The sequence below is a fragment of the Megalobrama amblycephala genome, linkage group LG11 (assembly GCF_018812025.1).
Source record: "Megalobrama amblycephala isolate DHTTF-2021 linkage group LG11, ASM1881202v1, whole genome shotgun sequence".
Lineage (NCBI taxonomy): Eukaryota > Metazoa > Chordata > Actinopteri > Cypriniformes > Xenocyprididae > Megalobrama > Megalobrama amblycephala.
The window spans coordinates 13896955-13912030 of record NC_063054.1 but is presented as its reverse complement, the minus strand read 5'-3'; the positions used below and the strand labels follow the sequence as shown (position 1 = coordinate 13912030).

At 37.2% G+C, this 15076-nt stretch overlaps 1 protein-coding gene across 9 annotated transcripts in view; it reads left to right on the top strand.

Moving 5' to 3' along the window:
* The window catches only part of kcnh5a (potassium voltage-gated channel, subfamily H (eag-related), member 5a), a 150810-nt gene that overhangs the window by 122331 nt on the left and 13403 nt on the right, over positions 1-15076 (top strand). For all 9 annotated transcript variants that reach the window (XR_007186980.1, XM_048206254.1, XM_048206253.1 and 6 more), the window contains one exon: positions 724-920. Coding sequence is in view for 8 of the 9 variants with exons in the window: in XM_048206254.1 (XP_048062211.1) it covers positions 724-920 (197 nt within the window). In the remaining variant the exon portion in view is untranslated. The remainder of the gene's footprint in view (positions 1-723; positions 921-15076) is intronic.

The window sequence follows — 15076 nt, the reverse complement described above, 5'->3', positions numbered from 1 at the left end:
TCTTTTGCTTTAATGATTATAAAATGAAATAAGATGCGAGTGCTGTGAGTTAATTAGCCCCAAGGCGTTTACTTGAACCCACCAGACTAAACCTGCTGGGCTCCTAATGATGCCCCTCATCAAAAGCGCTGAACACTCGGTACTTTGTACAGATTCTCTCATGAGTGTGGTGTGAGAACTTAGAAGATACTTATGTCATACTGTAGTCTGACTGATAAAAGCTCAAATACAAGCCCTATCAATATAGTTGCAGTTAAACAAATGTGAACCCTTTCTGCAAAAATTGGTCATTAAATGTGATCTGATCTTCAAGTCATTTTAGCTTTTCAATAATTAAAACTTTGAATCAGTAAAAACACATTAAATTGATCAAAAAGTGACAGTAAAAAATGCTGAACTTTCTATTAATCAAAGAATACTGAAAAAAATGCTGAACTTTCTATTAATCAAAGAATACTGAAAAAAATGCATCACGGTTTCTACAAAAATATTAAGCAACGCAACTGTTTTTAACTTTAATAATAAGAAGAAATGTTTCTTGTGCAGCATATCAGCAAATTACAATGATTTCTGAAGGATCATGTGATGCTGAAGACAGGAGTAATGATGCTGAAAATTCACTGGAATCATTTTATGCAGACATCCAAGCAAATCCAAAGGGTTCACATGCTTTTTCCAGCAACTTTACTAATGGTGTCATATAATCCCTCTCTTCTGTCTCAGGTAAGGGCGATGTGTTTGGTGACGTGTTCTGGAAGGAATCCACGCTGGCACACGCTTGTGCTAATGTGAGGGCTCTGACATACTGTGACCTGCATGTCATCAGGAGGGACGCGTTACTCAAAGTGCTGGAGTTCTACACAGCCTTCGCCAACTCCTTCTCCCGAAATCTCATCCTCACCTGCAACCTCCGCAAGCGGGTAAGCTCCATATAGCTTTTCATGACAAAATATCACATTCTAATGGCAACAGACTTTGCTGAATCCATTCTAATAGTTGAAAAGCCTTGGAGAATAGAACGCAAGCGCATCGCCCAGACACCCACTTTTTCTCCAGTCTTGGTTCAAGAAGACTTTTTTTCCCATTCATTTTCTGCATTAAAAGTCATGAAATTAAAAACCTGAACAAAATTAACCAGCTCTGCGATGAATTGCATGATGATAAACTTTGATTTAAAGCAAAAAACACTGTATATGAAAACCAGAAAAATGAAGCAACAATCCCATGAAGCATTGCGAATGACAGTCTATTTGGATAAAAATGGCTTGGGATTTGTGGCATATGTATAACATATTGGTTATCAGCATTATTACTATTATTATAATTATTTTTAATTATCAGTATTAGTCTATATTGGATATTTGATTGTTCATGCTTATTTCCTACATTTTTAAATTTAGATTACCTTTGCTGTCATTTGTTAACTTTTAACACTTTTTCATTTATTTTAGGCAAAATTATGGCAAATGCAGTGGTTCATGAAAATGTTGTTGCTCTTGAAACTTGAGTTTCGCTTTTCTTAAAGGTGCAATATGTAATATTTTTGCAGTAAAATATCCAAAAACCACTAGGCCAGTGTTATATATTTTGTTCACTTGAGTACTTATCCCAAAGGTTTCCAACTATTTGTAAATCGTGAGAAAATACAGAATTTTCTCCATACGATACAATTGCTCCAGCGGCCTCGTTCAGCTCCCACAACACTCGGTCCTGCTCTGCTTCATACTACAATAACGTTAATAATCACATCCATGAACATGATTTCTTCCCGAGTCCCATCCCTATTCTTTTGCACTGTCCGTTGAGGTGAAGACCACATGTCCCAAGATTCTGCGCTCAAACTTGGCATCATCAAACTACGCCTTTGTATTGAATAGGCCTCTAGCGACCTCTAGCGCAGTGGTTCTCAAACCTGTCCTGGGGACCCCCCACCACTGCACATTTTGCATGTCACCCTCATCTAACACACCTGATTCAAGTCATCAGCTAATTAGTAGAGACTGCAAGAGTTGAATCAGGTGTGTTAGATGAGGGAGACGTGCAGTGGTGGGGGGTCCCCAGGACAGGTTTGAGAACCACTGCTCTAGCGGACAGAAATCCTACATACTGCACCTTTAATATACACTGCCCAGCGAAAAAAAAAGTTGAAAGGCGAAAAAAAGATTTTAATTGGCAAATACTTAAGTCTATGTCTATGGATGGATCATTATTACTGTGATTATTATTTTTCTAGCATGTTATATGTTTGGCAACGGTTCTTTTAACCCTTAAAGATGGAGTGTGTAGCTTTTCATTTCTTAAACAACCATGTGTTAAGATGTATCATGGCCATATATTGGCACTGACCTTAACCTCAGTGTAAGTCTTTGGGATGTGCTGGAGTAGGCTTTACAGAGTGCTCACCTCTTGCATTGTCAATACAAGATCTTGACCAAAAAAGGATGCACCTCTCGATGGAAATAAATGTTGTGATGTTATTTCCATCAATTTTTGGTCAAGATCTTGTATTGACATAGCAAGATGTTAGCACTCTGTAAAGTCTACTCCAGCACATCCCAAAGACTTTCAATTAATTCATTTCTGGACTCAGAGGTACCAATTCATGTGTGAAAATGATTCTTCATGAACTCCATTCTTTCACAATTTTAACCCTGGTGAATCTTGACATTGTCATCCTGGATGATGTGTCTTCCTACATGGTTTTTTAAGAAATGAAAATCTACACACTCCGTCTTTAAGGGTTAAAAGAACCGTTGCCAAACATATAACATGCTAGAAACATAATAATCACCGTAATAATGATCCATTCATAGATTCTTAAGTATTTGCCTATTAAAATCCAAACAGCAACTTTTTTTTGGCCGGGCAGTGTATATAATGTATAATTTTTTTCCATCTCATATCAATCAGATTATTTGTCTCAGAGATTCAAGCACATCCTGGAACCTGAACTTTAACCTGAATGTGTGGTGTGCAGTCCTGCTGTGTGCTGTGTTGGCATGAGTTCAGAGCTCTGTTGTGGCTTTCAGACCTGACCTCACATTCCTTAAATACATAAATGATTCATTCTGACAGACCGCCCATGGAGAACTTTGGATCTTTTGACGAAAGAAAGACCCTGTGCACTCACAACACAATTAGGAGACCTCAGCTGTGCACTTTACTGCCATTGAGTTACATAATTAGTGAGCATTGTGTAAACCTATATTTAGATGCAAAAATTTCCTCTGTTGCTATATCTAATCTATATCAATGAGGAAAGGATGCTCTGAAACAAATTAGGTGTGTTAAGGTCATCCTTAAATAATGAGGGGGGAGATCTTGCATTCTCCCAAGTAAACAAGTTAAATTGGTAAATTCTTTCATAGAGCAGCTGGACTTCTTGGACACGGACAGGAATCACTGAGCCACGATATTAATTTATTTCCTCTGGCCACAGCAAAAGAGGACCTGTCTAATGAGAGGATACTTTGCTAAGGGCACAAATTAATTGATTTAAAGGTTTATGGTTCTTCAAGGTCTCTGAGTAACTTTGAGATCATGAATTTTGCATGCAGTTGATTTGTGGAGCTCAGGGTACATCTTTAATTAGTAGACGACATGCTTTATTTGAAAAATTCTTCTTGCAATATTAATTTTGTCATAGTGTTTTTTAATATACATACTGTGATTTTTCTGATGGGTTTTACTGTTGATTATTATTTGAATATGCTAACTTAGGCTTAGCAAAGAACCATCAATTATACTGACCAGGATGAGGTGAAAATAGTGTGAAGTGTTTTAAGGACAGAGCGTTGGTTTCTTTGTTGGTGGAGTGACAGAGGCCAGCCCATTGCCCTGCTGTGCTCAGTCGACTGGGTAACGCTGCTGATGGGCCGACTTTACTGAGGAGGAACGGCCCCCTGCAGCGCTCACTCTGAATAAAGCATGAGTCAAATCAGCGGGAATACACGCACACACACCGACTCACACACACCACGCACATTTATCATGCATAATAACAAGAAGTGTTGCCTCTTATTAATATTATGAAGTTATTGTCATTACATCTTCACCCTACACACAACTAGGGGTGGGACAAAATATCGATATGGCGATATATCGTCGTCCTTCTCTGTGCGATACGAGAATCGTATCGCTGCACCAAATATCGATATTTTAAAGGTGCCCTAGAATTAAAAATTGAATTTATCTTGGCATAGTTAAATAACAAGAGTTCAGTACATGGAAATGACATACAGTGAGTCTCAAACACCATCATTTCCTCCTTCTTATATAAATCTCATTTGTTTAAAAGACCTCTGGAAAACAGGCGAATCTCAACATAACACCGACTGTTACGTAACAGTCGGGATCATTAATATGTACGCCCCCAATATTTGCATATGCCAGCCCATGTTCAAGCCATTAGACAAGGGCAAAACGTCTGCATGTGCACAGCTGATTCATCAGACTAGGTAAGCAAGCAAGGACAATAGTGAAAAATGGCAGATGGAATGATAATAACTGACATGATCCATGATATCATGATATTTTTAGTGATATTTGTAAATTGTCTTTCTAAATGTTTCGTTAGCATGTTGCTAATGTACTGTTAAATGTGGTTAAAGTTACCATCGTTTATTACTGCATTCACGGAGACAAGAGAGCCGTCACTATTTTCATTTTTAAACACTTGCAGTCTGTATAATTCATAAACACAACTTCATTCTTTATAAATCTTTCCAACAGTGTAGCATTAGCCTGTTAGCCACGGAGCACAGCCTTAAACTCATTCAGAATCAAATGCAAACATCCAAATAAATACTATACTCACAGGAATTGATGTATGCATGATGAACACTTTGTAAAGATCCATTTTGAGGGTTATATTAGCTGTGTGAACTTTGTGTTTGCTGTTTAAGGCAGTTGAGAGCTCGCGGGGGCGGGGGAGCGGGAGATTTAAAGGGGCCGCACGCTTAATCAGTGCATATGTAATAATGGCTCAAAATAGGCAGTTAAACAAATTAATTTAAAAAAATCTATGGGGTATTTTGAGCTGAAACTTCACAGACACGTTCAGGGGACACCTTAGACTTATATTACATCTTTTGAAAAGGGGTTCTAGGGCACCTTTAATAAAAAAAAAAAATAAAGTGCTATAAATAGATTTCTTTGCTCAAAGCGTCACTACTTCAAGGCGGCGCTCAACACATGAATGAGGGAATCGTGAACTTAAGTTAACTAGCCTAAGAAAAAGAGGTTATTAACAGGATGGCAGACAGCAGTGTGAGTAAAATAGATGCCCCAGCCACGTTTAAGTTCAAAGTCTTGATGCACTTTTATACCATTGATGTGACAAACGTAGACATCTTTGACGTTCTTCACCGCGCGCTTAGATATACACGGGAGCGTTTGAAAGCATATATTAGGGATCCGCTGATAGACGCCTGCTTTCGAACGCTCCCGTGTATATCTAAGCGCTTGAAGAACATCAAAGGGTCTGTTTGCACCTGGTCACTTCATGCATTTTCTCTGATCGGATAGCTATCCGATCGTGAAAAGACCAGGTCTAAATGCCTAAATGCCTAAAAAACGCATTTGAGACGGATTTAAGTCTAAATGCATCTGGTTGTTGAAACTACATATGTAAATTTTACTTCTCCCAAAAATACTAAAACTGAAACATGTGAGAGTCAGATATGACAGCGCTACTGCATCACACATCGCCGCAGATCTCTTCAGCAAGCTGACGCGCAAACTGCCGCATATGAAAGTGAAGTAAGTCGCAGGCGCATAACACACAATTATCTTCATTAAAAGTAATGAGACCTTACCAATGCTGTTGCCGCTCTCTCCTATTGCAGTCTTTGATTTTGAAATTAACTGATGGTCAATAAAATGCACCTCATATTTCTTGCTTTCGGTGACGTGAACTCTATTAAATGTACATATAAGATCGGATTTATCCGTTAACCTGCACTTAACCTTTTCACGTGCATTGTTTTCATATTAAGACCAATATCGCGATGTATCATTATAGGATTGTCTAGCGATATATCGGTTATCGCAGAATCGCTGACTCGCGATGTTATCGTTATCGTGAGCCATTTATATCGTGATCGTATCGTATCGTGAGGTACCCTCCGATTCCCACCCCTACACACAACATGACCAATGTTGTTCATGTTGTGTTGGTCAAACATTGATTTGAATTGCTAAAATGAGAAGACCTATGCCGGGTTCAGACTACTAATGCTATCTCAAGACCAATTCATGCGTATTTTACGAGGTGGCTAATTCGTACGACCTCACTCGTATGAATTCTTACGATTTGACTAAACCCCACTGACGAGTAAGTTATGATTATGTGATTTTGCGAAACAAGAGCATGAACAAACAATGCTTGTAATAGCTTAATGAAGTATCTTTCACCAGCATTTCTCTTTTTTTACTCTGTCATGGTAGTCCCTCGAGGAAACATCATAAAGGCAGAAGTATTATTGCCATAGCTCCACGAACCATTCCTCCATTGCATAATTCTACCTAACAGCACCAATACCATCGTCTCTCTGTCGTTTTGCTGTGTTTGAAAGCTGTGTATGGAAGTGCATATTGGTCAACAGATATGACGGAGCTCGTTGTGGAGGACTGACAAAAATTAAACATGCTCGTCTTTCTTTCGTGACATTGATTGAAACAATTGATTCTTGTGATTCTTGTGTCCCGAAGACCATTGTCATTTACGAATCACCATGACACTCTACGTCAAATGGATTTTGCCAAAAAAGGGCTGATATTGTGTAGTATTAACCTGACATTAGTGATTTGTTAAAGTAACTTTACATTATTTTAAATTTTGTGTGTGTGAGAATAGAATCAATTTGTCATTGCACTGGACTATTTTAGAGATAGCCTATAGCCTACTGAATGAATTATATTTATTTATAGTGGGAGACCAGGGATGGTTGTAACACAGGTTAATTGTAACACTTTCAATTTTAGTTATGAATCACCTGATTCACTTCACACATGCGCAGTTTAGTCTTTATTCAACATGTGGGAAAGTAGAGCCCTGTGGCAGACAGCAGATTTTAGAGGAGAAAAACTCATTTTGATGTAAGAAAGTCACTTTTTTAACTTTTTATTTTTGTTATGGCAATTCCTAGTTTGTAGTTAAACTCATCAAAGTTAAATGATGTTTATATTGTATGTCTGTGTAGATATTTTTCATACAAGTTGTTAGTGCTAATGTTTTGGCTGTTAGCTGTAAGGTGAGCTAGTTCTTGGCTACAAGACCCTGGGTTAGTTGTAACGTCAATGAAGCATGTTACAGCCCACACCAAGTACATTTTTAGTTGTATTTATGTTTTTTTTTAGTATGCCTAGGTCAGGGGTGTCCAAACTCGGTCCTGAAGGGCCACCTTCCTGCAAAGTTTAGCTCCAAATTGCCTCAACAAACCTGACTGGAAGTTTCTAGTATGCCTAGTAGACCTTGATTAGCTGGTTCAAGTGTGTTTAATTGGGGTTGTTGCTGAACTCTGCATGATGGTGGCCCTCTAGGAGCAGGATTGGACACCCCCGGCTAAAGTCTTGGAAGAGAAAGACAAATTGAAGGATTTAAAATGAGCATTTGCTCATTTTATTCATATTTGTTCCACACACGCACACACACCAATTATGTTAAAAAGTCTGTGTTGAATAAAAAGCTTTCAAAACTGATTTTTTTTGTTGTTGTTATAATTCTTATTTCATAATGTTATATCTCACCCCAGTGGATATCATGTTTCATCTCACCCCAGGGTCTGTTACAACTAACCCGTACTATGGGGTGAATTGTAACATTTCACTCCTTGTGTTTGAAATTAACCACGCATTTTCTGTTTGTGCTGCAAAGATAACAGCTATGTCATTTCACAAGTTCACCTGCCCATTCAGTCTTAATAGATAAAGATAAACAAATTTGGCTTGTTGTCCACGAAGGAGGCTTGAACCCGAGGCTCGGCTCGAGCTCCGAGCTAAACCCCCCTAACGGTACTGTGCAGAGAAAGAATAAGAGAAATAGAGGAGAAGATGGGGGGAGAGAAGGGATGCCGGAAGAATTGTCGTTGGGATGATGCAGTGACTGCTGCTTATATACGCTCATAATGATGATTGACAGGACTGAATGTTTAGGCTCCTCCGTTTGGAACTACATTTAATAGCTGATACTTGTAACTAGTTTTAATCACATTTTGAATGCACTGGCTTAAAAGAACACCAAGATACAGACAGAAATGTCAAAAATCATCAACCATCCATTGTCTCCCCTATACTTTCAAAGTTTGGGGTCAGTAATTAAAAAAAAAAAAATCTTTTTGAAAGAAGTCTCATGCTTACCAAGGCTGCATTCATTCAAAATACAGTAAAACATTAATATTATGAAATATATTATTTTTGCAATAATATTATTGCAATTTAAAATTTCTGTTTTAATATATTTTAAAATGTAATTTATTCCTATGATGGCAAAGCAACCATTACTCCAGTATTCAGTGTCTTTTGTAACATTATAATTGCACTTATTGACACTTTTGGTCAGTTTAATGCATCTGATTAAAAGTATTAATTACTTTTTTAAAAATTGTATTGACCCCCAACAATATGTTTATTTCTACTTTTTCTACATACTTTTTTTCACTGAGCTCATCATATTTCATTCTGGGATTGTGTGAACATGTGATAATGCCTTAGAATTTGTCCTAAAAAATGTGTCTTCAGAGAGGATAATTAGAAAAATGAAAGACTCACAGTCGTAGTTCTCACACTTTCTTCAGCTGTGCTTCAGACTCCCTCATTATCTCCATTGGTCAATGTCTGAACCGGTGGTGTAGTCTAGTTGTAGTGAGTATACTGTGATTTTTCCCTCCCAGCCTCATACTCACCCGTCCCAGAGCGACACTCAATAATGCATAGCATGCATCTGTATGCTACATGTAATTGAGAGCATTCTGAAAAACTGCCTATGTGTGTTTTATCAACATGTCAATTTATTATAAGCAACATAAGACTTTAACAGCCATTTACATTTACAGCTGGAGAGACTGGGCTGATTTTTTACTGTTTAGTGTCAATCACCATCTAACTCAACCAGATAAGATCTACATTTAGCCTTAGATGTTATATGAATATGGTCCCTGGAGCATAGGTTTTATCAGCTGGCAATTTTCAATGCACATTTAAGAGTGCAAGTTACAACTATTATTAACAATAATGGAAAGATGAGGCTTATCGGTACGTCACAATATCACCCTGTTTGGACTTTGTTTTCTGTTTTGCACCATTTCCTGCCAGTCTGTCATCATAGTTATGCATTTCGATTCACAAGCTTGCAATTCGATTTGTTATCAGTTATTTGGATATACTGTAGCCTATCTAAGGTTCAGTACATTTTACGGCAATGCCGTAATGCTGTAAAATATACATGGATCAGTTGGTACTACATTAATATTGAAGGTTAAATGATTTGTATACAAACTTAAATTAAGGAATTTTTTATAATAAAGTTATAATAGGCCTACTACTATATTTAATATACTATATTTAGCTAAATGCTCCTCTCTAGAGTTTATTTTTCTAGTTGACTAATGAGTTTATGGTCACTGAATATGTTTGTTCTGAGATAAATGTGATGTTGCGTGACATTGTTTACAAGTTGTTTTATTAACGTCTTTCCACGGTTGAAACATTGATTAAGCGATTACACGAGACATGATACGTATTTCGGTAAGTTGTACTGTATCTTTTAACATACCTTCAGATGTTCATTCATGTTTATTTCGCGCTGTAACTGGTAACTGAGAGGAAGAAGTTCATGCGCACTTCACGCTGCTGCTTCCCGAGCTGAGGCGCTATGTCACGCCACATTAAAGGGTGCCAAAACGGTATTTCTGTTTTTATTTCGTAGTAAAATTGGCAGCAGAATTTGAAATATGAGAATTTGTTTCATGTCAAAAGCAACAAAGCACAAAGCTTTTTGCTATTTATCGGATGCTACGTATCCTCACGCTTTTTTAAGTGGGTATACGGAAATCCTTGACGTTTCCTAGTGGGGATACGGCGTATACCTGCATATCACTTAGACTACACCACTGGTCTGAACGGCTCACTGAGGTTGTGATTGGAAGGAAAAAAGCTCAGTGAAAGCCCTGTAAATATATTTTAAAAAGGAAAGGTCTCTCAAACACGAGCAGCAGAGCTCCAGGCCTGTGGTCAAGGGTGTTATTGAGTGAATATTTTCACAGCTCTACATCAACTCATGGGTTAGCTGTGCGGTGTGCTTGGCCTGTAAAGGACCTTTCCTGTGAACTTTCTTTTTTTTCAGTTAACAATATGTTGAACTGACAACCTTTGATTATTTGATATTGACAGATAGCGTTGTATGTAACATACAGTTCAAAAGTAATGGCCTGAGAGTGTCTATCCCATTCCAAGGCCATATGTTCACTAGACAATCCCTTTGCTAGATCAGCAGACAATCCAAACCAACCTCAAAAGAATACTTCATCATTACCCGCAGGGCTTACAACTGTTTGTCTTTGGCTGCTGATTAGCGTCAGATCTAAGTCTTTTTTTGCCTGAGCTGATTCATCTCGGCAGCAAACGCAAAGAGGAAGCAGAATCCTCCACACCTGCCACGCTTTCCTCCTAACAAGATTTACAAGGCCTTCGGAAAGCTGCAAACCCCTGCCAATAAGGTGGGCGAAGCAACTTTGTCATCCCCTCCATTACCAGCAGGACAGGCAGAGAGATGCTCCCTCAGCAACAAGAGAAAAATTCATACAGAATCAACAGTAAACAGTGTGTCCACACAGATAATAAGCTGTGCTTAGAACAGTTCATTTGTTTGGTGCAATGACCGGTGTGGCTATTTGTATCTGTCCCTCAGTGAAACCTTTTCAAAAACTCTGACGTTTGAATTACATTTGTTAATCTCGTACATGTCACTGTCGTTCTTTGATACCAAGGTAATGTTATCTAGCTAGCTGACACATAATGAGGTTTTGTTGAATTTGTAAAAAGGACATGTATACTACCATTCAAAAGTTTGGGGTCAGTAAGATTTTCTTTTTTTTCTTTTTTTTTTTTTAAATAATCAGTCATTCAAATTAGTGTAGAATAGGCAAATATGAGAAAATTGTCTGCTTGTAGTACATATGGTTGTATACATGGGCATCTAAAAACATGAGACCATTCAAGTATTAGATCATTTTGAGAGGTGTTGTGGAAGAAAAGTGGTCAGTTGTCTTCCAAAGAGGCAAGACATATTTTTTCCATTTTTCTTTGGTAAATAATGAATAGAAACAATTAGATCTGATCCATCTTGTTTCCAGAGTGCACAGCGTCTGCTGTATGATGTATCTCTACATATGCTTCCTGGAAACTGGGCGAGACCCAAAACAAATAGATCAATATAATATTTTCTATAGCCACTGTGGAAATTTTCTATAAAAATAGTAACTCTAATGGGCCATACGGCTTCTATTTAAGGGATAGATCTAAACTTCAAAGGCTATTTCTCAATGTACCAAAATTACTTCAGAAGTATCCATAAAGCTGCATTTGTCCTTTACACAGTCTATATTAAGTCTGTAAACTTTGTGGAGACATTAAATAAATTCAATAATCCTGAACAACATAAAGATTGCACATAGATGATATCTGAAACTTGATATACCAAATATGAACCCTAGCAGTAGAAGATTCCTTTTTTCTTTAGAAATGAAAACCAAAACTTTTAATATTTGTTTTATTTCTGTATCGTAGAAAGGTAATATCTAACTTATTATTTGAATGAATAATAATTTAATAATAACTCATTTTAGTCCACTCTTGGCTGATTTTCTTCTTTGTTAGTATCTCGAGATTTATTCCACTAGATTGTCATTAAATCTGTGCTGATCCGGAAATGATCCTTTAGACTTTGCAGTTTCTGTTGAAGTTGGCTGCCAGGTCTGTAGGCAGAGACATGAATTGATTAAATGCAGCTTTTTGGCTCCAAGAGAGCAAAGGCCAAGATAGGTATTGATCCCCAAGCAGATACTCTAATTTTATGGCTTGCAAAATGGCACCAGCTCTTTGTAGCCATTGTATTTTTGACAGGAAGCATTATAGGTGAGTGAAAAGAGGCACTTGAATGTCTGAATGCAGAGAAATGGACGTGATCGTCTGAGAGGGACTATCATAGACCTGACTCTGTAGTAGTGGGCAGTAATCTGCTGATTGGCTGGACACAATTGGAAAATGCTGAGCGGGGTGTTCCCGGGCTGGTGATGCCTCAGCATTGGGATGGGGGTGGAGTGGACCCCATCTCTGGCAGATCTTCAGCATCCCGATATACTTAAAGTAGCAAAGTGGAGGAGTGTTTATGGGAGGGGGGCTGCGAAAGAAAATGCTTGCCAGATCCCATTAATCTACACTGTTGGATTTTGCTGTGTTGGAAGATTCAGCGCACTTTTTTTTTTTCAATTCCCTGTGCTTTTTGCTTTTACACCCATTTGCACTGCAGAAAATCATGTGAATCTTTCAAAACTCATGGGCATATTTTCTTAAAATTTCAAATCTCCTACAGTGAATGTCACTAAGTTGTTACACACACAAACATAACTACTATAGTAATAAAAACCATAAAAACAAGTACCCTTGCGGGTCTCGTTTTTCAGTTTATTTGCCCCTTTATTTATTTACATCCTACAGTATGGCTTATTTTCAGCTGATATACACTTTTCGCTTAAAGCAGAAGTGCTCAGTCGTCTTTCAAAATGTAGTTCCAGTCATGCTCTAACACATATCCCTGTCATTTTTGAGTTAGTCTAAAGACTTTATTTGTGTAGTGGAGTATTGACGATTTTTTTTTTATTTCATCTTGTTTAGTATAAGTCACTGTAAATTACCTTTTTCTGGAATATTCACATTTCAGTGGGACTGTTCAGAAGTTTTGACGAAATGAAAACCAGAATAAGCAAGTAACCATATACAGTAATTGCATTTTCCTCATGGAATAGCAGAGTGTGACTGCGATCAGATTAGGTTCAGCTTTAAACCACTTGCCTAGACTGGCATTCCAGTCCACAGATACTTGATTTATCTTCAGCTGCAAATGGATGTATTTTCAACAGTTTCTAACAAAACTAAAGCTACATCAGCTGTACGAAAGACCACAGAGACTGGAAGGCTTTCAACAGCTGCTGTTACTACACCTCAGCAGGGCTAATGTGAGTAATTTGAATAATTTCAAACCAGGCACAGAAATGAGTTGATTATCATGTAATATAAAAAAAGGATCTCTGCACCTGGGTATAATATGACTTGTAACCTTTTCAAACCGTGTCACAATGCAAACCAGAACAAGGGGGAATTTTTCGTGCTTCTCAAGAAAAAGAAGTGTCAGCAGTCATGCTGTGCATTTGATTCATTTTTCATTGCTGGTTGTGCTTATTGCTCAATATAGAATGATAAACACCAAACCAGAAAAGGATCATTTAGCTACATATAAAATATAAATTACTCTTACATTACATGTGCACACACTGTATACAGTTTATCACATTTCTTCTTCTCTTGTATCAATACCCAAGAGAACACAAGCTTAATAAAAAAAAGCTCATATAAAAGTTGGCACGGATTTTATAACTAGAAAACTCTCCATACTTTTTTATTGTTAACCTTCACATATGAAAAGTTTCATGGTGCATCACTGTAAATACCACTTAACCACATTTAAGTGCTTACTGAACTAAAATATACTGTATGTTTTTGTTTTGTTATTACTTTTTAGTTATTTATTCCATTTTGTTCATTTATTTATTGCAAATTTGGGACATATATTGTTTAATGTTTATTTTCCATTATAGCCCAAACTAAGGCTTACTTTTGTGTTAGTTTTCAAAAATGTGACGTCAACATTGGTAGCTTTATCATTAATAACCAATTTAAATAAAAATGTAATCAGTAGCAAAATCAGTAGCATTTATAGTGTTTATCTTAATGCATATCAATATAATTTGTGAGAAGGAAAAGGTATTCATAAAAAATAACAACCTGAATGAAGAAGAAATAAATTGATTTTTGTACATTAAGGCCTTTTTCTCATAATCCACCTCATCCCCAAGGATATGGCGGGTGGTGTAACTGTCACCGTTCCCGCTGTCTGTCACTCAGTCACTGTCAGCGCATGTTATGTTCCACGTGGCTCTTGTCATGAGTGATGAAAGTGTCGTATCATTCCTTTCATGTATTTATCAAAGCTGCCAAAGTCCAAGTGGGAATAAACAAGATTGTGAGAATATTTTCTATTGAAAAGGGGCCTTTTTTGTTGTTTAACTAAATGTATTTCATAAAGAAACAGGTATTTGAGAGTTTAACTTATTAGACAGCCTATTGCCTGAATACAGTACGTGTTACATGAGAATTAATGAACTGTGGAGGCTTGTCTTTCATGAGTACACACCTTAAATCTCTGTCATGTTGCCATGCAAAACAAAGAACCACTAAATTGCTTCTATTCTATGGCAACTGTCTAACTGAATACTCTCAGAATGTCTTAGAATTTGGTTTGTATCTCTATCTGCATGAGCTCCACAATTTGTGTAAAACCTACTGTAATTATCACATTCATTTTAAGCATGTATCATTGACATTTTACTTAATTTATCATGAAAAACTTAACATTCTTGTATATTTAGCACAATATATTTAGCATACTTAGCCCAAATTGAAGGTGCATTAAAGAAGAAAGACGATAAAGTGAAAACACTCTCTTAGTCTCAGAACTGCACTCTGCATTTCTGTTTGATAAATTGCTGTTATGAGTTTCTTACAGTATTTCCCAGTGCTCACATTTTAGGCATATAAATGAGAAACTGTACCATTTAAGTTGGACATCTCTTGAGAGCAATTCCTAAATGTGTCAGGTATACCAAACATTGTTTAATAGCTACCCTTTATGTCACAATACTTATGAAGACAATCAAAGAAAAGCAGTTTGGTTAGGTGTTTGGTGAACATTTAGTCGGTTTCATTTAAAGCACCTCTTTTATGCTATTCTAAAGGTTCCTCA